Source organism: Pan paniscus, chromosome 5 (assembly GCF_029289425.2).
Source record: "Pan paniscus chromosome 5, NHGRI_mPanPan1-v2.0_pri, whole genome shotgun sequence".
Classification (NCBI taxonomy): Eukaryota; Metazoa; Chordata; class Mammalia; order Primates; family Hominidae; genus Pan; species Pan paniscus.
Window position 1 is genome coordinate 148077128 of NC_073254.2, and position 26535 is coordinate 148103662.

A 26535-nucleotide genomic window follows, 5' to 3' on the forward strand; every position below is an offset into this window, starting at 1 on the left:
ATTTCTTTATCAACCTAAAATTCTTCTGTATGTTCCCATTCTAAAACTTACATGTATTTATGTAAGATTTTTAAGTGTGAAAGAAAAGCCCATCCTTGTTTAAAATTATCATAATGTCAGGGAAAATGAAACAGAAACAAGGTATGTAGTACTATAATACTAGAGAAAGGATCTTCTACCATTTTTTTGATAACATTCATTTAGAGTAAAGGTCTGACACCATAATAATTATCAACTCCTCAAAAGTATCATAAGATCTATTAGGATTTATAATGAATTTTGAAAGATTTTTAATAAAGATTTAGTATAATTTTTTTAAGACCACTGTCAATCAAAAGTGACTATTTCAGATGTGTTTTGGTTTGGACATATAATTCATATTCAAATAATTATTTAAAGTGCTTTCATTTATGCATAACTATATTAAAGGCTCAACAAGCAAGATGAACTACACTTGGTTTATATGTGATTCTCCAGGATGTGCCATTACAAACCAATGGCATAATCAATCCTATTTGTAATTTATTCATTTGCATACCTGAGATATTGGTGGTGACATTGATGGCTGTGGCTGGACCAAAGCCTTTGACTGTGCTGGCTCTTATGAAAAACTGGTACGTGGTTCCAGGGTGGAGATGCATAAAGACATGGTGTGTACTGTTCCATAAATTTGATACAGTCTGGGGAGGTCCAGCCACTGGAACTGCAGGATCAAATGATCTTATACTGCTATAGCTGATCTGTTTTAAGAAATACATTTATTACATGTCTAGTATCCATCATAAGAAACTGTAAATAAACTCTTTATATATGCAAGGGCATCCATGTGGAGTCAATGGTAATTTTTTTCTTCTTTTCTTTCTCATGTTGATATTGTTATTTCTGTCATTCTGAAGTTCTATCTATATGTCAATCAATCATCTATCTACAGATACACTGGAGTTATAGCTGATCAAATCAATATACATCTATTTTCTTCCATCAAAAAAACCACAATAAATTATGTGTACATAAAAAATCTTATAGCCATATACTTTAATGCATATGAAACACAGAAAGTGTTTCAACAAATTTTTATTATTATTAACATATTCTGTACTTTGTTCAAGTTATATAACAAATTTCATGTAAATAGTATTCAAATATGTGAACACAGTTTCAAAATATAACATTGCACTAGTGATTCTCATCTCCATAATTCACTCTGTAGCCATTAGAAATTTAAGCATTTATGATCTAATCAACGCTATGTAGGAACAGAACTACACATTTGTGTAAATTTAAATGATTCTTTCATTTCTTCTTTTTTAGTTTCTCATATTTGAAAAGATAATGATTTATATTCAAAGTTGAAATGAAGCTCTGGAAAAGTCAGCTTTATAATCTATTTTGCTTTTGGGGTATTATTCCTTACTCTGAAACAACTGAAATTCAATGGCTTCTCCTAAATCACAGTATGATAGGAGTTTCTTAAATTTATAAAAAGGAAAATGAGGGTTTTTTAATATGTGATTATTACTATAACCATCGTAAATCTGATAATGACTATCCTGCTTCCCTAAATCAACAAAACAGCAACAAAAAACATGCATTTTTTAAGAATTTGAAAATTCTAGATGCCATACAAAGTATTTATTTTGATGCTTAATTTTGGAATCAAAGAATCTGTAAATTAAAACAAAGGAGAATGATTTTAATCCCCTAATCCTCATTTACGTCTTTTCCATATTTCCCTCTAACTTTTCCTTTCTTCTCCCTTTTAGTCCTTCAATCCACATTTCAATTAACTTCCTTGTTCTCCCAATACCTCATATTGAGTGATGATTCCATTTGGATCCAAAGGTTCTTTCCAGTTCAAGAAGATCTTATTTTCAAAGGATGTTCCTTGAAGAGATTTTACTGGTACGGGACCAGGCACTACAAAACACATGAATTTTTTGTTATGAAAATGCTTACATTAGAAACAGAAAAAGTAAATCAGATAAGCTAGATAAACAGGATTAAAAATAAATATAAAGAAAAATAAACAAAAATGTGTCCTTAAAAACAAAATAAACTATATGACTAGTTCTCTGATTTTACTTTGATATATGAGAATTTAAAGCAAGTCTATAAGGTTCTGATGCAGAAAATGTAGAAATGCAAAGTTATTTTTATTCAAAAGAATATTCTATCACCTTAGAGAGATGCATAAATTATGTAGTCTAGTTTCCTCTGTTGTATACCTCTAATAACGTGAAGATCTTATTTGTAATTTGTTTCAAGAACAGAGCTGTATTTCCCCGAAAGATTTTTTTGAAGATTATGCAAATCCCCCAAAGAGTCTCCATAAACAAAGTTGATAAAATAATAAATTACGATAATAATTAACACTCTTTGGTCTGGAAAGCCGAATCACATAGCAAAATGAATTGAAATGTCCATTAATAGCCAACCTTACTTTTATAGCTATATTTATTAAATGTTCTGTAATTTTAAAAAGGCAGTGTTGATTATTACCATATTTAAAGAGTTATTACAGATGGATAGGTTCAAATGTCACTGCTTCAGCCTTTTAAAGGAAATTCAATTTTCAAAGCTAAGAATCAAACTAGTTTATAATGTCAGACTTGTTTAGAACTCAACGATCTGCACAACTACTTTGGAAGTGTCCTCAGCTATGACCATATTTGAAGAGCCTTTGCTTCAGTCCTTATTTGCAAATGTCATATAACTGGTCATACACAATGGCAACACTGAATGATGCACCAGCTTCTATTGACAAAATACCAGATAAAAAATTCTTTTGCTATCGTGTATTTTCCTTTTATATATTTTATTTAAATACTTAGCTGCTATTTATTCACATGAATATCCAATTTCTAGTTCTGATAATATTTTAAAATATATAGTATCTATCCTACTTGGCCAAAAAATGTGTTTCTTTTTGAAAATATCAACTGAATATTGGGCAAGCATAGTTTTTAATTAATATTTTCCTTTAATCTAACGTTTCAGTGAACTTCACACATGACATTATCCAGAAATGTAGTTTCCAAGTATATAGCAATTTTGTGAGGATTGAAATAAATTAAAAATCACTGGATCAAGGGAAATACATTGCATTGTGGCTAGGAGCATCAAGAAATTCTGAATGATATGTCACGAGAGCAGGATTTATTTCAATCTACAAGGAGACTATGAATGATACTATGACCTCTGAGACAGGCAACATAATTTGATACATTGAGGAAAGAAACCCACAATAAACAGAAAATATGCCAGCACTAAACTTTAGAAGATATGTTCAAGCCATTGTCAGCCAAAGACTATGAGAGAAGTTAACTGAATGCATCCACTCCCTCCCTGCTCCACAGTACCAGCAAGGTTGTGCAGCTGATCCAGACAGAGGGCCAGTGAGAGCCCCTCTGCACATCTGTGTCAACTGCTAAGGCTGCCATGGGCATTGGTTTGTCTTGCAAGAGTACCTGTTGTTTCCATTATATGCAAATGACATACACTTATGATTATATTGAAGGAAAAGATATTTCTTCATCCTTACGTATCTCTCATAGAAGGTGGCTAATGGGGGAAAAAGGGAGCAAAATATCCAATTAATGAATAAATGTTGATTTGATGGCACTGTAATTATAATAACTGCCTATGTTTACCTAACACAATTTAGCCTCCAAATACCATAAAATGGCATAGATTTATTTTATCGAACATCATTCAATAATAGGGATGGTTTAAAATATTTGTATAATTCTACATTGAAAAAGGAGTAGAATTGGAAAGTACCTTCCCTAGAAGTTTTGTATTTCTATGCTCTTACACTTTTTCTGTTTTGACAATAGAATTCACTACAAGTACCTATAGGTTGCATTTGTAAGACAAAAGTTTGTGGCAAAGTTGTGGACAAGAGAGTGTCATACTACTTGTCGTGTACTTGGATGATCATAGATGAGAGAAGGAACTACACTTAGATGAACTAAAAGACACACACAAACAGGTGAGGTGAGGTGTGAGCACAAAGTAGATTCAATAACTTTCTACATTTGAAGGAAGATCATGTGTACAATTATAGACAGAAAATGTCTCTCTGTACCTATGATTTGTGTAAATACTATATGAAGTTACTGAAACCATTATCATGGCAGTCTACTGATTGCAGGGAATGTCACTTCAAATTTCCACATCAACAACTTTTAATGGAAACAGAATGCTGACTTTTGTTCCCTTGGCTGAGATTTATATGACAGCTATTTCAGCTACTTTTTTTGAAAGTCCTTTATAATATAACTCTCAAAATGGAAAAGAGAGTGGAAATAAAATATGGGTGGGGCAAGATTATATTAGATAAGCATTATAGCCTTTAAAATGTAATAAATGTACTTTCAAAAATAGCTTTGTAGTCTCAAAAATATGTCCCCAAACCAGGCTTTTCTGCTAAGCTAACTTTATAATATTGATTTTTATGAATGCTGGAATAAAAAATGAAAACAAAACCTCATACAGAAAATTCTGTTCGTGCATTAAAAAATGTATGCAATAAATTAAATAGAAATTCTACCTTAGGGTTCTGGCGGGAAATGGTTCTAGCTTTGCTCTCATGATTTATGGATGTCCCAGAATTCTTTTTAAAAAATTATGTCCTTTTATTAGGTGGCTGATAATTTATTCTTTTTCTATGTATACAGGGCTGCAATAATTTAGTAACACTGACTTAATCAGATCATCATAATCCATCGATCTTTCCAACAACAGATTATGATTTAGATATTCTTTCCCTGCTCAGGAACATTAAGACACATCAAGTATTCTATGTATAAAGTGAAGCTCACATGCTGATTTGAAGACAGAGTTACTTGCAAATACTTCATGGAAGAGTTTACGTATCAATCATTAAATATTATATATAAAACAAAAAGAAAAAATTACGCTCATAGTCGAAGGGATTAGTTTGTGACAATACTATGAAATAATAATACGAAACTTAATGTAATTAAAACTGGTAAAAATTATTCAAAGCAGAGATTAAAATAAAACTAGGATTGAAAATGATATTAAAATTAGAATTTAAAATATTTCAAAAAATAGTTAATGTCATTGTATTTTTACAAAACTATTTTAGATAAGATAAATAGTACAGTCATGAGTTTGATCAATGTAGGGCATAATTTAAAATTCCAAAGCAACTCATTCCTTGATTATTAGTCTAGTCATATTTATACTGAAAAATGCATTTAAAAATTTAATGCAATATGAAAAAGATTATATAAGCCTGGCTGCATTCTTTTGTTTGTGGGAAAGAAGGGCAAACTAACAAACCATATCCAAAAATACCATCAAAATGAATTGTATTACTAGAGAGTGACTGGCTAAAGCAGCACAAAACTATGTAACTGAGTCTACCATTACCAATTAGGACATGATTTTTTTTTTTAAGGGTAGGCAATAAAACATGTGAATATACTTTAATAACTGAACACATGGGCTACAAAGTGCCTAGTGTGACACAGACCTTATAACATTTATCCCATTTTTAAAGAAAAGATAGAGATTTTTTGGAGCTTTTGAATCTGTACTTAGACTTCTCATTTTTATTATGTGCCTATGAAACAATTACCCCTAATCATTCTTTCTTGCATAAATATGCATTGAGTTGTGTGTGTGTGTGTGGCAGGGGTAAGATATAAGGATGTTTGTGTGTTTATTAATTAGGAAAGGGGGTGTTGTTTAGATGTTGTTGCTGCTTCAATTAGGTGCCAGTTCAAACATGATAGCTAAAGTAATCATGTTTGGTTACCTCAAACATGACAAAAGCACATTCATCATAAATAAGTCTTAAATAAGTCTTAGGTTTATTCTCAGAAATTTTAGAAACATGAGTAACTCCATGTATAGTTTCCAAACTATATTGCTTCCTTCAAATCTTGAGCTAAATGTGGTTAAAGGGCTCTCACTTCTCTTATTACAACAAAAACAGCAAGGCAAATGAAATGATGGTCTTTTCCACTTTCAGAGTGGGAGAGTTTGAAATTATAAGTATTTGTAAAAACTATGGCATAATAACCTCTTTTATGGCAAGCTAATAGAAGGTAGGCACCAAAAGACACACCTGATCTAAAATTCAGAACTTGAGGGAACTTGGGAATACGTGGTTATAAAACACATCCTGTTTTATGAAACTCAAATAAAAATGTAGCCCCGCTGGGCACAGTGGCTCACGCCTGTAACCCTAGCACTTTGGGAGGCTGAGGCGGGTGGATCACTCGATGTCAGGAGCTCAAGAGCAGCCTGGCTAAGATGGGGAAACCCCATCTCTATTAAAAAGACAAAAGTTAGCAGGGCATGGTGGCAGGTGCCTGTAATCCCAGCTACTTGGGAGGCTGAGGCAGGAGAATCGCTTGAACCTGGGAGGTGGAGGTTGCAGTGAGCCGAGTCGAGCCACTGCACTCCAGCCTGGATGACAGAGTAAGACTGTTTCAAAAAAAAGAAAAGAAAAGAAAAGAAAAAAAATGTAGCCCTACCGTCAAGCTACTTAAGGAGAAGTTTAGAAGGGGGTGGAACCTCAGAGATCACTTAATTTAAGCCCTTCATTGAAAGATAAGAACCGACTCCTAATTTAGCGTTGCCTCAGTTCACCATATGGCACACTTTTTTTCTACATGCCTTAATTCATAAAAGGAAATTTTGAAAGGAAATATCTTACATCCAAAGAGTGATTTATTGTTATTAGATTATCATTTGCAGATATTTTTATATGTTTTTGCTAAATTAGGAAATATATTATCAATCAAATTATAATATACTGTAGTGCTATAACAGGTATGTGAACATTAAAATACTAATATAAATATTTGTTCATATTATTTATCAAGAAGTAACACACAGAAATTAGACAAAGTACAGTTTAGTTACTTGGATGGCAACAAGATACATAAAGAACAGCTTGTTAATGTCTAATAAAGGCCATTATATTAGACTTACAGATATGAACTGTTGCTTGCTTTTATATTTAGACTCACATAAAACCATCTAAAATGAATAGAAAGGGTAAACAGTATAAACAGTGTTGTTTTCTTTTTTCCCTGAGACGGAGTTTTGCTCTTGTTGCCCAGGCTGGAGTGCAATGGTGCGATCTCAGCTCTCTGTAACCTCTGCCCCTGGGTTCAAGTGATTCTCCTGCCTTGACCTCCCGAGTAGCTGGGATTGGCAGGCACCCGCCACCACACCCAGTTAATTTTTGGAATTTCTAATAGAGACAGGGTTTCATCACGTTGGCCAGGCTGGTCTTGAACTCTTGACCTCAGGTGATCCACCTGCCTCGGCCTCCCAAAGTGCTGGGATTACAGGCATGAGCCACTATACCCGGCCCAACAGTGTTGTTTTCAAATGTGAGAAAAATAAAAACAGCTACTATTGGTTTATAAAATACAAAAACCCTAAGTTTTTTATCAAGTGCATTTTACCAATAGGCAATTGATATAGTGCCATGGAGAGTAAAAATTATTTTTGAACAATTGATTTAAAAAACCCCTTCATTTAAGTTTTTAGTGTAGTTGCCACTTCTGTGTAAGAAAAGAGGACAACAGAAACATATTTCATTTAGTATTTGGATGCTTGTCTGAAGAATATTAGGTTTTGTAAAAGGCAATTTTTTTCCAAAGTTAACCTCATTAATAACATTTAGATGATTTCAGAATCCAATTCAGTATTGGACAATCTTAGGAAAATCTTAAAGCAATCACATTTTTCTTGTTGGAGAATTCCCCCCTTTTAAACAGCAAAGTATGAGCATACCATCTTCATCAGTTTGAATAATTGTCTCTTCACTCTCCTTCCTTCCCTCTGGATTGGTTAGGATCATCTTGAGGCTGACATTTGTATAAGGTGGCAGATGGTTCACAACATGCTGAGGGGCTTTGGGGTCCATGTCCAAACAGTCTGCCTTGCTCTCGTTGTGACCACGGAAGTAATGGTAGCAGATAGTGACATTAAAAGTGTGGCAACGCGTAATGTTGTAACCCAAGGATTCCCAGTCCACAGCAATCCGTCTTGCCTGTATTTCAGCAATCTTTAATGTCTTTGGGGTTCGCATAGGTTCTGAAAAATAAATCAGAGTTGTAGACAGCTGTCAATTATATCATGAATAATCCTGGAAAAATAAAACACCAAGTATAATATAGCATATGCAAATCTAGAAAATGTGGAAGTCATGTTTTATTTTCATTTGCTTTATTTATTCATGATCCTATTCTTGAAGGTTTCAATCAGGGACTAAGATTTAACAACAGGAAAAGAAAAGAAATATAAAATGTCAACAACCCACAGTACTCAGGAACTTGGCAGAAAAATAAAAACCTGAAAATGTAGCCACCATGCATTTATAGTTGTTGCTGTTGTTACTGCCCAATTCTCTGCCTTTCTTTTGTCTTTATTGAGCAAGTGAATTAGCTAATATATCAAAATGGATAAGACTCAACATATTCTACTCTGTCATTTATCATGTCACTAAGCTATGCTGTATACAAATTATTCTAATTGTAACAATAATATACTACCATTTACAAGAAATGACACAGATATTATTTAACATTAATTATTTCTATAATGATGTTGTTCATCAAAGCAAAAAACAATGGAGAAAAATTACAGGAACATATGAAGATATTCACATTGTCTTCTTTCCTTATTGATCTCTTTCTGTCTTTTTCTAGAAAACATTCAGGTCTAACAATCCATTCATTGTCACCCAAACCAAACTGGGAGGTGAATTTTCCATTCAACTGGAAAATACTGGCAGAACTAAAGACTCCAAAGACTAGAATCCATCCTTCACTGCTTCCCAAGTGTATTCTTTCCTCATTCAAGACTAACTTGGATCATCTAACTTAATCAACGTAACTACTCTATGAAACTCATGGCCATGGCAACATCTACACAGTAAAAAAACTAATACACAACAAATACTTTAATTCATTGATTTGATAAAAAGAAAAAAGTCAAGGCATTTCCGATGCCTCTCTTAACTCATTAAAGATAGTCAAATTCTTGCTAAATGGAAATCAGTAGGGAGAATAATACAAAAAGTCTGACTTGGGGGCTTTCTTAAATTTTTGTTTTTGAGATTAAAATCACAGTTCTGTGAAAACAATCAGCATGCTAAACAGATGGCAAGCCCAAACTGGGATTCTAGTTCAATATATTTAATGTGCAATCTGAAATGAACTCTGGTGGCCATTTAATTTAAATTCTTAGATTACAAAAATCCACATATGTGCAAATTTATCTTCGGTAGAATCTAATGCTTAGGTTTTAAATGTTTTTTGCCAGTTTTATGACTATTCACGGTATCCAGACTCCCAACTTTACCACTTTCATATCAGACGTTACCTGAAGTCCACAGGTTGGAAGAAAGACGAGGCTTTCTAATTATTTTAAAAATCGTTTTATATGTTTAGCTCTATGCTAAGATTTTCCCCACCAGACACATGAGTAAAGTGATGATACTTTCAATTTAGTCCAGTTAGACTGAAAACACAGTCTTTGCTATGACTGCCCACCAGCTAACCAGGCAATGAGAACTAGGATCACCCTAAAAATTCCCAGATAAACTGTGATTTTGCTGCCTCCTAGGTAGCAACTGGATACTATTTGGTAGCCATGGCAAGATTCAGCCATATCTTGTTCTAAAATTATACAGAATGAGAAAGTAAGATTTCCCATGAAAATACCTAGAGTATATGAGCAAACAATGCCTATACAGCAATGAGAGAAACACCACAAATATTTAACACGCTAATTCTTTAATTTTTTATTTTTTTTAGGTCTAGCACTTATACACTTGTTTTAACACACCCCTCATTTTAAATCTGACATTTTCCCCTTGTATAAATTTCTCTATTTCGAAGTCATCACTCTCTCACGCCAGTTCTTTTTATTTTGTCTATTTAGTCTGCACTTACTCTGCATTTTAACACTATTTTGAAAGCATACCTAGACATCTTACACACTGTAAAGAAGACAGAGTAGCTCTGCATCCTCAATTCTTACATATCTAAGAGTGGGCAAATGATTTATTTATTATCTGTTATGCAGAAAATGGATAGGATTTACTTTAAGTGAGAATTTTGTTTTGGCGTCTTTAAATGCTGCTTATTTTGGCACTCATTGTATTAAAAACTCATTTAAAATTGGGATAGAGTAGCTTTATTAGTCCTACACAATGTATATAAAGCACAATCATAATTTCAGTGACCAATACTTTATTAACTGATATGGAAAAACAAAGAGTTGTGGAAAGAAATAGCTTTCTAAGAATTGACAAAGTAAATATGTTATTTGAAATTGACATTTTTTCCCACAGTTTGAATGTATGCTTTAAAGGGCCCTGATGTTGATAAAATAGTGACTTAGACATAATTTTGCACTCACTTGAGGATAGTACTCAGAAACATATGAACAACCAAAGTAAACACACACACACACACACACACACACACACACACACTCAGACTAAAAATGAAAACTTGATTGTTTGGAGCTGCGTGGAATTAATAACTCAGAGTGAGTTACTGTATAACTGTATTTTTTTCTTAATTGGCATGCACCTTAAATTTTTTCAGTTTTTATTGAGGTGGGAACTTCTCAGGGTTGTGTGTATAGATACACACATACACATATACACATATGCAGTACATACATGTACATCTATATGTGTGTATATACACATACATGTGAAAGGTGCTATAACATACAAACTTCTTTGAATACTATTCACTTAGACATGGGCTGATAACTATATGCACATGCATTTTTATATTAGAATATTTATAAACAGCAGTGATTTGAGATGGTTCTACTACTATAAAATCCATTCAAAGAAATTTTTCTCAAAGATTCCAACAATAAAGTTGCCTAAATTATTGACCTTAATCCATTATTTCTCATACCTAACCAACAACTGCATTGTATTTCTGAGGTATAAATACATAAATAAAAATTTAACATTTAAAATCAAAATAATTACTTGAATTGCCATAGAATAACCGAAAGCAAAAAGATATTGTTTGGAAACCACTGATATTTATGAGCTGGTCATAAGAGCTACTATAAGTATTAAATAACTTCAAGATATAACCTACAGGGTCAGTGACTCATAGAGGTATGATAGTAAATCGTATTTATAACAAATAAAAAACCATAATGGTGGTGAAACAATGGAGAACACATTCATGAATTCATTATCTGTCAATCGTTTTGGAATATGCTATATGTTCTTGCTCCTCCTCAATTTTCGATTTTCTTTTTTCAAATCTTTATTGGGTATTCCATATATTGTAATTTTATATAACATTTCTTTTTTTTGTTTTTTTGCATTTCTAGTAAAAAGAAAGAATTGGAAAAGGCTGTAGTCAAAAATTTTATCAGAAACTTGGAAGGAAACAAAGTGATGCTGGGCGTGGTGGCTCACCCCCATAATCCTAGCAGTTTGGGAGGCCATGTGGGCAGATGGCCTGAGCTCAGGAGTTCGAGACCAGCATGAGCAACATGGTGAAACCCCATCTCTACCAAAAATACAAAAAATTAGCCAGGTGTAGTGGTGGATGCCTGTAGTCCTGGTTACTTGGGAGGCTGGGGCAGAAGAATCACTTGAACCCTGGAGGCAGAGTTTGCAGTAAGCCGAGATCGCACCACTGCACTCCAGCCTGGGTGACAGAGCAAGAGACTGTCTCTCAAAAAAAACACAAAAAAAACAAAAACAAAACAAAACAAAAAACAAAAAAGGAAAAAAGAAACACAGTAATCGCGTGATCTTCATGCAATGAGTGGTTATATTTAAATGTTTAGATCAAGTCATCCATCTATAATGAAACATAAAGAAATTTTATTACTGTATACAGTGTACTATCCTAAGTATTCTAGAAGGTACTAAAGTGAATAAAGCATAATCTTAGACCTCAAGGAGCTTCCATTTGTTTATTAAATATGATAAGCTAAGAAAAAAATAAACAATATATTTATAAGTGGTATATACGTAGAAAAAAATGCTATAGGAATTCAAGAGGGAGAAATAACTTCCACCTTTCAAATGGAGTAGACATTTGTGTTAGGTCTCAATGGATAGAAGCAAGATCTTTAGACCTCATTTAGATAAATAATACAAAAAATGGAAGAAACGAGATGAATAAAAACGTAGAACACAGTTGGAGAAAATTTGTAATCCCACTTGGTTGCTGTACAAGTATCATATAGGAGATAATGCAGGAAAGGTTGGTTGGGAAAAGATGAGGCCAACTTTAGATGTCATGGTAAGAGGCTGAACTTACCTAACAGGCCATGAGAAGTCATTGAGGGTTTCTGAGCAGGAAGTTAACATAGTAAAATAACATTAATAAGATTAATTTGGAGGATGTGTCAATTGTGGAGACATTGAATGTAGAGAAATCAAAAGAATGTGATGTGTTAGCAGAGAGATTAGGGCTAAGTAAGGAGGGGGACAGCAGGAACACGCAGGATAGGGGCTACTGATGTGGAAGGAAAACTGAAAAACTTGGTGGTTACTTGGATTTGAGTTATGTGAATGGATACAATATAGCTAATGTGTTCATACCAAATGACGAAGAAAATTAAGGTGCTCTTAAATGAACAGAGAAAGTTCAAGAAGAGACACAGATTGGGGGGTAAAATGATCCAATAATTTCTTACTGCTTATTTATTGCTTTCTGTTGGCCAAAAAGTATACTAGAAACTAAGGAGGCAAAGATCAATTTGACAATGTCCCTAGCTGGGAAGCAAGGCATACGAGCAATACTTGAACTGATTTCTGTGTTTTAGATAACTTGGAGAGCATTAAGAAGAGAAAGAGGTCTAAGTGGAGGCATCAGTCTACCTAAGTCAGGAGTTGGGGTACTCCCATCCTTTCAGAGATAAGAGAAAGAACAAGAGAGAAGGTAACAGATAAGGATAGGGTGAGAGAAAAGAGAGAAGAAGAAAAAGGAGAGGGCAAAGGAGAAATGGAGAGAAGAGGATGCTCTGAGAGAGAGGGAGAAAGAGGGAAACGGAACAGAAACAGAGATGAGCATGTGTTAGTGAGCATGACGGGGGCAGGTGAGTTTGAAGGGAAGGTGGTGTTAAGCACATATGTTACAAATTCATTCACAAGAGAGGCCAAAGAGAATTGCATAAAATCTAGTGTCTGCCCCATTTTTCAGATAAAAAAAAAAAGAATTGGAATGAAAGAAAGCTGACTTTTCTGAAAAGACCCGCTAAGTCAAAAGCAGAAGTCAGTACCAGAAACCAGATCTCAAAACACAAAACATTAAGTGTTTGAGGTGATGGATAAGTAGCTTCACTTCACTATTCCCTGTTGTATTCATAAATTATAACACACTTTGTATCCCATACATTTATACATTTATAAATTGTCAACTTATAACTTTAGAAACACCATGATGTCACTTTCTCAGGTCATTCTACTTTTCTTTTTTGAAATTTGTGTTTAGTTTACTCAAGCTTGTCCAACCTACCCCATTTTGTTGTTGTTCTGTTGTTTTGCTTTAGGCTTTTAGCAGCCTGAAGCCATGGTTTTTAGTTTCTGTTTCTAGTGATAAGTGGAAAAGAGGGATGAGGAAGGGGTTCATTGGCCCAACCAGAAACAGAAACTAAGAACCCATGACATGATTGTTTATTTCCCTTGGACACCCCATCAATCAGGGAGTTCAGACTGGGAAAAAGCTATGACACAGGACTAAGCAGAGGAATTAAGAAGGCTGAAGGTCCTGTGTGTTTTCATATACTTGAAGAACAAAGTCAGGGGCTAGGGGGAGTGCAGATAGAACATTAAGAAGCTGGTAAAAGGACTGGAACTAGAAGTAAAATCCAGTGCTCTTCCATTCTACTCTTTAGCTGATGAATCTTGACTTATTTTATTATACGCTCTTATCTACAAACAAAGGCATAAAGTTCTCTTCCATTATTTCATTTCCAGTAAGTCCAAGGAAAACAGTTAACTATTAAATTAAAAATACATATATTCAATAGGAACTGTTAACATTACCTGGTTTTCTTTATCTTCCCTGTCAAATGTTGATCAGCAAGGTTTACTAACTTTTCCCACTTCTTTTTTGCCTTTTATTGTGCACCTAATTCTTAATTGTTACAGTGAGAAAGGCTACATGAAATCAGGATGAAATATAAAGAAATGTCAGAAAATTTATATATTAAATCTTCAGTATTACATAGTTAGCAGGTAAATAAAGAAGTAACATATCACTGCCCCCACTTAAATTCTAAATAGATCAAGTATGGTATTTATGCCTGTAATAACTTATGTGTTAAATGTTTAACCCAACTTGATAGGCTAAAATGAAGAACTACTTAATAATTCTCTAAAGGTTAATAAAAGTAAAGACAACATGAACAAACAGAACCTGTTGACTTTGAGACACCTCTCAAGAGCAAGATGATTTAACACGTGGTTCTAGATAACAGATAAAAGGGAATTTAATTTTGTTTTTGGCACTTGCTAAACAACTCAGGACATGACAGGTCAATATCCCTGTCTTTTTGTAGTGATAATTTCTAGTTATTCTGAAAGAGTTGTGAAAACAAAAGCTTTAGCATCTATAAGAGAATGGAAGGCAGGGATCATTTTTCCCTAGAATCAGTTTTTAATGATAAAACTTATTATGCAGCTGTCAGTCAGAGAAAAATAGAAGATGTCCCAAAGCTCGTGCCAAGGAAAAATAAAAAAAAAGAAAGTTCTTGTCAAAGATGTATACAAACTAAGAACGCTGAAGCATGACAGGAGCTTCGTGCTCCTGGCTGCCTTTTCATCAGAAATCTTAGAAGCTGACTGCAAAACAGAACTTTCATTCCATTTATCAAAACAAATACAAGAAAAGTGAATTTTCTGACTGCCAGAGAAAATATTTGTTAGTGTAAATAAAAAAGAATTGAGATGAAATTTCTGGACAAAGGTGAAATAAAAAAATAAAAATAAAAGCAAAGAAAACAGTGCTGCACCTTGGGGAAGGAAAACTTAAGGTCTTTGAAAGACATTGTGTTTTACTCTTACCTTTAGGTGCTTTGTAATTTTTATTCTTTTCCTCATGGAAAGGGTTGAGGATAATCAAGGTTTTACATTTCACTTCTTTTCAATGTTACAGCATCATTAGTCTTGCCAAAAAGATTTCATCTCTGCTCCCATGGGTCAAATTGAGTTAATGATAAGTCGGTGAGATGACTTGATTAGTACTGTAACATGAGGGAGCCTCAGGTCCAGGAATAATCACAAGCCAACTGTCAGCTCTTTAGGCTTTCTGGCTGTGTTGCTGAAATGACATGCTTGGACTCGAGGGATATAAAGTGACAGAGGGTGGATGGCTCACTCAGCTCTCCTGCAGAATCACAGTAATATTTACCCAGTGCCATCAGAACCACACTAAGCACATCATCAATTAAAAACAAAACAAGTCATCACCACTGCTCTCAACACTCTTACTGAAGTTTATCAGATAATTTTAATAAAATTAACACTTGGATCCTCTCTGCATTAATGCCAAGGAAATTGTTTGATTTTAAAGGACAGTACTACCCAAGTGACATGGAAAAAAGGCAAAGATAATTCTTTTACCAATAGATAGATAAAGCCCACTAAATGTCTTATCATCAGACCTAATTCCCAAAATGACGGTGACTGAAAATTTGGAGACCCTTTAATGTCTTTCACTTAACATTTTTTGGTAATGTTATTAGACTGTTGAAAAATATGTAACTACAATCAATGAATCCACTTCGATTCATCTCTGATATTGCACATCACATTCACATGTTATTTAAATAAAACTTAAAAATAGGTAACTGTCTATACTTGGAAAAAATATATTTTCTTAATTTATAGAAGAAAATAAGAAGAGAATAATCTACTTCTGTAGGATCAAGCTTTATTTTTCATAAAATTTTTTAGCAACAGTATAAATCATAGACACAAAAAGGTAGAGTGATTTGTGTACAACCCTAAAAAAATGTAATATGGAAAACACTGCTTCATAATATACAGTGTAAAAAGTAAGGTGACTTTAGAGGAGCTGTACATAGCAAAGACAAAATTCTAAGGGGGATTTTCAATGCCTCCTTTATCCCTAAAAGAAGATAAATTACCTACCTCTTATGTTGTTCTGAAAAATGAGGTAATATTTTGCATGCCAAGTACAGTGGTTGATCCACAGTATATGGTTGGAAATTTTAATTTTCTGAACAATAAAGCAGGTAGTTTCAATATGTTTCAAGCTTAAAAGCTAATGAAAATGAAACCTAAAAACCCAGTTCTCTGTGGCAGTTGAAATAATTCCAATTATTCATTTCTTCTTGTTGTCACACTGTTTGCCATGTGACTTTGCAACTGCTCACACCAAATGGGGTCTGCTTCCCCATGCTTTGATTTTGGCCTTGCTGTGTGACTTGTTTTGGTCAGCAGAAAAAGGCAAAAGTGTGGGTGTGCTAGTTGTTAGCCTATATCTCAAAAAGTCCTCTGTTCTCCTGCTTGCTCATACCTCTTCTAGAATATGAGATACATGTGGAACAGAGCCAAGTTACCCAAGTCGTACCAGCAGAAGCCAACCTATAGCCAGTCCATCAGTGGATATGTAAGTCAGCCAAGATCATCAGAGGCTACTAGTCAACCATCCCACAAGTATAATTAATACGTGCCTGCTCTGTGCCACTGATGAGAGTTTGTGGTTAGTTGTTACTCAGCATTTTGAAACAGGCATTATTTCTAATATCTTCATTCGGTAAATTACCTTAATATTTATGTGAAGATTCTATCAGTGATATCTACAATAAAATAGTACAGTAATTTAAGAATTGCATTTCTATACTAATCTGTTGTGCTGAACTTAAATAGCATCCTGTTTTTAATAATAGAAAACACTTATTAAGTGCTTAAATGTCCCAGATACCACGGTAGTATGGTATATGCCTTAAAACGACTTTTAATGGATATATTTTTGTCTTCGCTTGCTGTATGCTCTTTGAGGAGGGGTTAATTTCTTCACTACGCTCCCACAGAGAATAATAAACTAAATATTAGAATAATAATTCTATAAATAATAAGACATATCAATACTTTATTACAAACTGTAGTAGGTTACCAGTAACTTACCCCTCCAGCACTGCAATATAACATTGATTAAATTTAATTTTTTATGTCAATATGATTTTGTAGGTATATATAAGAGAATCTGTTAGTTGGAATTTCTTTACTCTTGAATGAATAGGACTGACAGAAAATAATACATTTATATATATATATATATATTTTTTTTTTTTTTTTCTTAATCCAAATCCCTCTAATACTGCTTAGGTGCATAAATAGTACATGTTTTTCTCAACTACATAACTCCCTTGTAAATATTTTATATCTCCCCTTGAATTGGTCAGTCAATTCAGTCTAGTAAAATCATCATGAAGTATACTAGTTAATAAAATGCTAAGAGGGCCCAGTTTTAAGTGAGACTATCTCGTGACATGGAGCTCTTCTCCCCTCCCCCAAATAAATCATTACAATTACATTATAATGATATTCCAGGTATGTTCTTCTCATTTTGTTCCTTAGAAAGATTATGATTTTAACACATCAACTTAGGTCCTTCTTTCCTTCTAGAAACTTATTAAAGAGACTAATTTGCTTTTCATCACACATCTGGAAGATAAAGAGAACAATTCTACATTATAATAGAAACAGGATATAGTATACAAAAGTCAGCATGACTATTGATACACACTTTAACACCTCATTTGATTTTATAAAATGTAAGTGTCTGGTAACATGCTTGCTTCAGGGAATAGAGAGACAGATAAGGACTGCAGGGTTGATGATTATTTGTCCATTTCCTTTTCTGAAGCCACCATTTATTTTATGCCTTCATGCATGATTAACAGCTTGCAGATCCTTCACATATAATCAATAGTTGTGAAGTCTTATATTAGGTTTAGAGATTAGACAGCCTTGATTATAAATTTTATTGATTTGTACAGCTTAGCTGCAGAAATCCCTGTACATTTTTCAGAGATTAAATTAAAAGGAGATATATGGCCTGCACATACTAGAAATGCTAGTGTGATAAGGTGTGACCTCTTTATACTCATTCCTCTAGATGAATAAAACCTATCTAGTGCACCAAAACATGAATCAGCATGTCAACAAGCATCAAGCTGAGATAGTAAACACAGTGAAAATGTGACAAAAAGAATTACAAAACTGCAAATAAACCTGCCTTAGACTATAATTAATACAGGCGCCTTGCAAGGATTAATTGCTTCAGCTCATTTGTAAATTAGGAAATTGACATAGATAAGAATAATGAACTCCTTCACTTCTACCTGGAAAATCTGAGAACATATTAAAATGGAAGAGTCATGATCTTTTTTGAGATAATGGAATGAAGACAAATTTTTTTAAATTACTAGAATAAATATGGTCATTTGAAAGTTAGGAAATAACTTAGGGACTATTAAAATCATAGCAAACTCAGCCTTATGAATATTCTCACTTTAAAAGCTTTCATAGTGCTGCTATATATTTTATGTCCAGTAATTTTAAGGTCTGAGGTTGTCCAGAAAAATTTTAATAAACATCCATACACTGAAACATTAGGGGAGCCTAATATTTTCCAGTGTCAAAATCTCACCTTTCTCTTTTCATGTTTGTAATTTTTTGAACATTAGTTGATCTTTGTTTCTTATGAAATCTCTTTCAATATTCTAATTGATTATATCTCAGAGCTGAATAACTCCTATATATGAAGACATATAGAATATAAATAAATGAAAGGAAATTCCTCTTGATATATACCTAAATAATTCATTTCTTTACTTTTGAAAAGGTATTCAAAAGTAAGTGTTAGAGCATGAACCGGCTCGAGCCAGTCTATAGGGTTAGTCAAATGTTCCAGTGTGTTTTATAGTGGCCTTAGAAGAAAATAAAATCTCCTTAAATTGGATAAGTAAAAAAGTAATTTATGTCTCAAATACTTTATGCAAGGTATTTAATTAAGATATTTTCTATTAAAATCTACTACTATTTTCAAAGGGTTCCATTCCACAGGAAATCATAAAATGTTAACAACACATAGAAACGACAACCTAGAAGACTGGTTTCCTTTGTTTCCATAAATATGTCCTGGTAGGGCTACATTTTGAAGTATTATGTAGAAGGTTCTAATCTGTATAAATATTCACAGAAGAATAGTAAACAAAGAAGTGTGTAAAAGTGTAAAAGAACTGGGGGATTATTTCATGTTTGTTCTGTGAATATACTAACTTAGTATTCACATTTTTTTCTACATCCAAATCTAAATTACCAGTTCCAACCTAGCTCTTGAATTCTGGCTCTGAATTTCAAACTGCCTGTGGATTTCCATCTGGATGCTAATATAATGTTTGAAACAAGATTCATCATCATTTTCCACAAGCACCTCATTCTAACCTTCCTGCTTCTATTAAGGATGTTAGTTTCCAGACTAAAACCTTAAAGACATCATTGGCTCTTCTGTTTCCCACATAGTACCTCATCTGTTACCAAATCTACTTAATACATCATTTAATATAATAGCTAGCAATTCTATGTCTTTTTCTTTAATTCAGGTCCTAACTTTCTCTCACCTGAACTATTAGGAAATCTTGCTACCATCAATATTCATAGTGTATTTTTCATCTAGACCTTTGAAAGTACAGTTCTAATTACATAACCTGTTCACATCCAAATAATTGTTAGAGATTTCCTAGGATGAACAAAATACAGTAAAATGCCTTTGCCCTAGAGCCCAAAGATCTTCTAACACATAGTGCCACTTTATCTCATGTATTCTCCCAATGCCCTATACTCCTGCCAATGTATTCATCTGCTACCAAAACTAATGTAGCACTGTCCAACATATGTACCATTATCTATTTCATTCCATCTAATCAGAATACATTCCCCACTATTGATCTCCCTATTGAAACACTTCAATGTAGAGTTGGAATATACTATTCTTTCAGTGACAGCTTGGTCAGGAAGTCTGACAAAGTAACAATGTGATAAATAATGTTTTAATCTGTACCTTTATTAAAGCATTTAATGCATCATGTCTTCCATTTATTTGGGTGTTTGGGCCTCCTATATTAGCACGTATGCCCTCTCTAGAGATAAATGGTTTATGTAAACTGAGTCTTGAAGAAATGGAGCTCAATAAATGTTAAAACAAGCAACTAATATGTTTGCAATATATAGCAGATTTTAAAAATATAGAATAAACTCCAAGATCAGTTGCCTAGTAGCCATTTAAATGTCAAGAACAAGTATCTTTATCAAATAATTAGCAAGAAATTACAGAGGCCAGATCACTTGCTTAGAATTCAAAGGTGAATAAGATATGACTCCTTTTCTTATATAACTCACTGTGTGATAAAAGTGAAGGCCCACAGGCAGGTAAATTGTATTTTAATGTAATAAAGTCAAAGCACTGTTGGAAAAAAGAGGTAAATAAAATTTTAAAACTCTTAAGACAGGAAAAATAGGGCGTGTCCCCACAGGAGTTACAAATGTGCTCTTTTCCAAAACATGACTACATGCTTTCATTGTAAAGTGAGGGGGTATGAAGGACCTCCAGAAATAATAGGGTTGCAGAAAATCTTCCCTGCCATTTTAGACAGGAAAGAACTTCTATTCAAATTGCCGTATTTATCTACTACTATATTCATTCATCCCAGGTGGAAGAAAGTGTGCATGGGGAAGGAAAATACTTTTGAATGTTAATCTCCAGCTAAACCTCTTCCTGAACTCCAGACTCATGTATTCAATTACCTACCAAATATTTCAACTTAATTTTCTAATGAGTATCTCAAACAAAATCTCCAAATCCGAGCTAATGTGATTCCATAGCATGTTCTCTGGCCAAGCTTTCCTATCTCAGTAAAGTCACTCCAGTTCAGTTCAAAAACCTGAGAATCATCCAAAGGCCTTCCTTCATCTTGATATAGACAAGAGGCAGGGAAATACTGGGTAGAAGAGGGCAGTTCCCCAGCAAAGGCCCCACTCTCAAGCCTGGAAACACGTGGCCCTAAATGGAAACAGGTATTCCTGTTTTTGCACCCAAATGTTGCCTTTTGGCCTGCCATGCTGCCCTATCCTGTTCCCATATTAACACCAAACCCCAGGTTCCTTGAGCAGATGAGCAGAAGAACAGAGGAACAGAAGAGTGGAGCGGCAGAGAAGGAGAGAAGACAAGGAGTGTCTAAATGTTGAGGAGTTTGGCTGGGGAAGGCTGGAGAGGAGATCAGCCGTGAAACAGCCAAACTCCAGGGGAAGATCATCTTCCCACTCCACCCCCTTTCCAGGTCCCCATACATCCCGCTGAGAGCCACTACCACTCAATAAACCCCCCTCATTCACCATCCTTCAAGTCTTTGTGTGACCTGATTCTTCCTGGACACCAGACAAAGACCCGGGTACCAAGAAGGCACTGAGCTGATTAACACTTAAGCCATCTGCAGATGGCAGAGATAAGGAGCACTGTAACATACCCACTGGGGCTTCAGGAGTCACAGGCACCCACCCCTAGTTGCTACTGTGGGGCTAGATCCCAAAAGTGCTCGCCCTGGTTCCTGCACCTGCCCATCTGCATGTTCCCCCTCCTGTAAGGGGTTTCAGCTGAACAGGTGAGCCACACCCCTGTTGAACATCCTGCGATAGGGGTCACAGAACTCTCCCATTTCAATCTGACACATCACATCCTTTTCATCAGACAATTCTTTTTTTCCCCCTGCGTGATGTTTAGATTAGAATCTGTCCACTTGACCATGACTTCCACCAATGCTATTTATTTCATTTTAGCCATTATCACCTGGGGCTGCAATCAGTGAAACTCTCCATACCATATCAAATGAACCCTGCTTCCTCTTTGACCTGTCTTCCCACAGTTTGTTACAGGGATCCTGAAAAAGCCCCCAGTGACTTCCCATCTGAATCACAGTAGGAGTGGAAGGCCAGGTCCTGCAGATTGTGTCTCCCTACCCCGTATCATCTGCACTGACCTCAGCACCTACTACTCAGCCTTGCTTGCTCCGTTCAAACATGCCAGCTATACTTCTTGTCCCAAGCAGGGCCTTTGTACCTGCTTTTCTCTCTGCCTAGAATGTTATTCTACCAGATATTCATGTGTCTCCTTTCCTCGCCTCCTGTAAGGCTTTATTCAAATGTCACCTTCTTAATGAAGCTTTACTTGATATCCATTTACTTCTTCATTTTTCTCCCAAGCAATTATTGCCATCTAAAATCATTTATATTTTACTTAACTTCATTATATTCTGTCTTTCCTTTTCTTTTTTTGAGACGGAGTCTCACTCTGTCACCCAGGCTGGAGTACAGTGGTGCGATCTCGGCTCACTGCAAGCTCCACCTCCCGGGTTCTCGCCATTCTCCTGCCTCAGCCTCCCGAGTTGCTGGGACTACAGGCACCGGCCACTACACCGGGCTTTTTGTATTTTTAGTAGAGACAGGGTTTCACTGTGTTAGCCAGGACGGTCTCGAACTCCTAACCTCGTGATCCGCCTGCCTCGGCCTCCCAAAGTTCTGGGATTATAGGCATAAGCCACCACGCCCGGCCTATATTCTGTCTTTCCATACTAAAATACTTGGTACATAATCATTGCTCAATACATATTTGAGCTGATAAATAACTGACTGAATAAATAGAATGGATCATTGTGTATTCTTTAGTCAGTAAGTTCCTGGCATATAAGTGACCTACACATTTTTACTGATTGAAGGTTACTCTTCGGTAACAGAAAAGCCATCAATAAAAGCTTATGTCTGAATGTCTTTATAAAATGAGATTTAAACAACTGACCAGGGTAATGCTCTAGAAAAACCCTTAACATGGTTTAATGCTAAAGAAGCAAAGTAAAAATATTAATTAGAATAACAAAAATGTCAAATTACTTGGTGAAATCAACTGAGAGGAGAGGAAAAGGTCATTGTGACACTTTGAAATATTCCAAAGGTGAAAAGTCTTGGACAGAAGAAAGTGTAAACATAAAGATGAAAATTTGAAGAGTACTTAAAACATTTTATCTATCATGAATATCAAACTAGTTTAATGATATTCGTTTTTAATTGCCTTTTATTGTTTCTTGATCTTTCAAATACTTCTCTTGTTTTCTCAACTAGAGAGCAAGTTTCTCTAGGGCAAGAAATGTATTACCTCACTTATTTCTTTTTTTTTTTTTTTTTTCTTTTGAGACGGAGTCTTGCTCTGTCGCCCAGGCTGGAGTGCAGTGGCATGATCTCGGCTCACTGCAAGCTCCGCCTCCCGGGCTCACGCCATTCTGCTGCCTCAGCCTCCGGAGTAGCTGGGACTACAGGCGCCCACCACCATGCCCTGCTATTTTTTTGTATTTTTAGTAGAGACCGGGTTTCACCGTGTTAGCCAGGATGGTCTTGATCTCCTGACCTTGTGATCCGCCCACCTCAGCCTCCCAAAGTGCTGGGATTACAGGCGTGAGCCACCGCACCCGGCCTTACCTCACTTATTTCTTATTCAGTGCTAAGTGTAGAGTAAGAAAGCGATGAATATATTAACTTTAAACAATTTTACCCTAAAGGAGGTGTTATGAAATCTAAGGGCTTTGAGCATAAAATATCAAAATAAAACTCATGAAGACAGAAAGAAAATTATTGAAATCAATGGATGTTACTTTCATAGCATAGGAAGAACAGATCTTTGGTGTCTTAGATTACTTGATATTCCCATTTAAAAATCAGATGCCCTGCACTAAGTTTAATTCATAAACAACTGATTTTTTTCAGGTTACACTGTAGAACAGATGCTGCCATTAAATGCACATTAAACATCTTTTTCATTCACATGGAGACCTAAGGAGTTAGTTCTTTACAGCCTGCGTCATTACCATTTACCTTGAGTTTAATGCCACTTATGTTCTATGATTCTGGAGATCAAGTCTCATTGTACACTGCTTTTAATTTTACCACTCCGATTATGATAATAGCCTAGAACAAGTTTCACAAGAGTATTTCCTGGCTTCTATGTGTTTTTCTCCATTGCTGAAAAGGTCATACATGTATATGAAATGCCTTAGTGAACAGGCTGTGGAATCAGACTACAGGTAACTTAGTGCAAGTTACTTAACATCCACAGACATCCTTCCCAAATCTATGAAATGAGAAAAACAAAAAACTAGTATCTACCTTATAGAGTTGAATTAAGGATAAAATAAGATGCGATAATACAAAGTATTACCTGGCAAACTTTATGAATAAAATGTGGTTATTAACTTTATTGTAGTTGTATATTAGTGGTCCACTAGCATTATCACTTATAAAAATAAAACCCTTGAGAGTTTTGGGAAGAATCGTTTAGTTTTGTTGTTGTTTCTTTTTCTTTCCCCAAACCCAATTAAGTGTTTGGCTGTTTATCCATCTTCTACTCCCTCTGTAGAAAATAAAAGCATTGAGTTTTAATTTTCAAAATGTCAAGCTAAATAATTTTGGGAAAAAAGCATGATTTCTGGATTACTTTGCCCATTTTCAGGTGCTTGAAAAAATGTGTGTGTAAAGCGCTAGGAAAAACAACTAACTTGAAAAAAAAAGCACTAAAATCTAATAGAAGTGTGACATATAGAAAACTACACAAAAGAATAGACAATGCTGCTAAACACAAAGCTTTTCCTCTAAACCAAATCCCTTGGGCCTACCCACTCATTTCCATACATGAATGCAAACTGTCTTTTTATCTACAAGTGAAATTCTCAATATATCATTTAACATTAGTACTGAATATTTCAATAATTCTTTTGAATGTAAAACTATGGGGAGAATTGTTTAAAAAGTTTAGTTGTTTATTTATCTTCAATATAAATGAGAGCTGAAGCACATTTCTAGCACCCAAATGTCATGATCAAACTGTAGCTGTTTATAACATTCCAATATACTTTAATTCTTTCTTGGAATATTTTAGTATTTTTTTGTAAAGGTAAATAAAAAAGAATTTGGTAAGTATAAATGATCTGAGGGCCTAACAGAGGTACTTTACTATAAATTCTTCAAAACTGGGTTTAAAGAAATATCCACTTGGCTAATTTTTGGATTGTTCTGAAATTAGAATGATTTGTCTTAAATACAAGACAACATAGCTAGACATTTACTAATACATTCTGATAAATAACGAAAATTAAGCAATCCATTTAATTATACTTCAACAACTGATGCTACTCATAACTTGCTAGTACATGTTTATCTCATATAGTATTAAATAATATATAAGTATATAAATTGTTTGTTTTTTTATAGCATAAATGGAGGGCCTTAAGAAAATCATGAAAATGTAGTACTCAGCAATTACAGTATGACAGTTTCATCTCTTTTCCTTTTCTTTTTTCACATGCTTTGAGAACACATTGTTTGTATACATTTTCTAAGGAAAACTATAATTCAATTCTCTGATTCACCAAGGAATAATGTATACCAGGAATACATATTTTAAAAATATTTTGAAACACTTCCCCTAAAGCAGAATAATGTATTAATTCCTCTAGCCCAAAGCTGTATAATGTAAAAAGTGATGGAGAAATAAATTGTATTTCTTCAAGGTCTTTAAAATTATTTGTATTTGAGCAAAAAACATATAATTTTAAGTAAAAGAATGATCAGTTATTTCATCAAAGTTAAAATAAAGAAAAAGTGTTTGTATTTCAATTTGCCTTAAGTTACATACATACTATGTCATCAAACTTCTTTTAAAAATGTAACAAAAATATCTGTATTAAATCATAATACTTGTAACAATTCGAGAGATGAAGATTTTCAAGTGTCTCTAATAGAAAACCTGACTCTCTCAGTGTGGATCTGCATCATTGGACAAGGATTCACATGGAGAGGCATAATTGAGATGGCACCTCCTGATGAGCAAGACAGCAGTCCCCTACATGGGCACATGCCAAGGACTGTGTCACGAGAGGCCTCTGTTTTCTCCTTGACATAATCATATTTCTTTTCATTTGTCAACCATCTCATCATTGCAATTTGCTTTTAATTTTACATGGATCAGAAAGTGATCTCTCAACCATTTGATTATGTCCCAGGCCATGCCAAAAACAAACCAAATCCCTAAATAGCAAAACACACACACACACACACACACACACACAAATTTCACTCAGAATTAGTTATTCCTAAAGCACATTCTTTAAGTGCCAACATTGTTTTAGTGTTTGTATTGACTTTTTAAAAATCGTACTAAGTTTAGTGTTTCCCTCATATGATGCTAAAATAACAAGCTAATACAGTCATTTTAGTGAATAAAAAATAGCTAAGACATTATCAATAAAAATGCAATAAAATAACAAAAGAAGAAAAAATTTGACTTTTGATTGTACCTAGTGCAGAAAAAGAGAGTAGAGGCAACAAGGTATGTACTATGTGCCATGGAAAAAGCTTTATATATATTATTTCATTTAGTGCCCATAAGAACTCTAAATGGCAGATTT

At 34.4% G+C, this 26535-nt stretch overlaps 1 protein-coding gene across 10 annotated transcripts in view; it reads right to left on the reverse strand.

Moving 5' to 3' along the window:
- The window catches only part of PTPRK (protein tyrosine phosphatase receptor type K), a 562311-nt gene that overhangs the window by 117574 nt on the left and 418202 nt on the right, over positions 1 to 26535 (reverse strand). For all 10 annotated transcript variants that reach the window (XM_055114112.2, XM_008952978.5, XM_063605453.1 and 7 more), the window contains exons 8-10: positions 7786 to 8088; positions 1808 to 1917; positions 539 to 740 (exon numbers count right to left, since the gene is read on the reverse strand). In XM_055114112.2, the coding sequence (XP_054970087.1) occupies positions 539 to 740; positions 1808 to 1917; positions 7786 to 8088 (615 nt within the window). The remainder of the gene's footprint in view (positions 1 to 538; positions 741 to 1807; positions 1918 to 7785; positions 8089 to 26535) is intronic.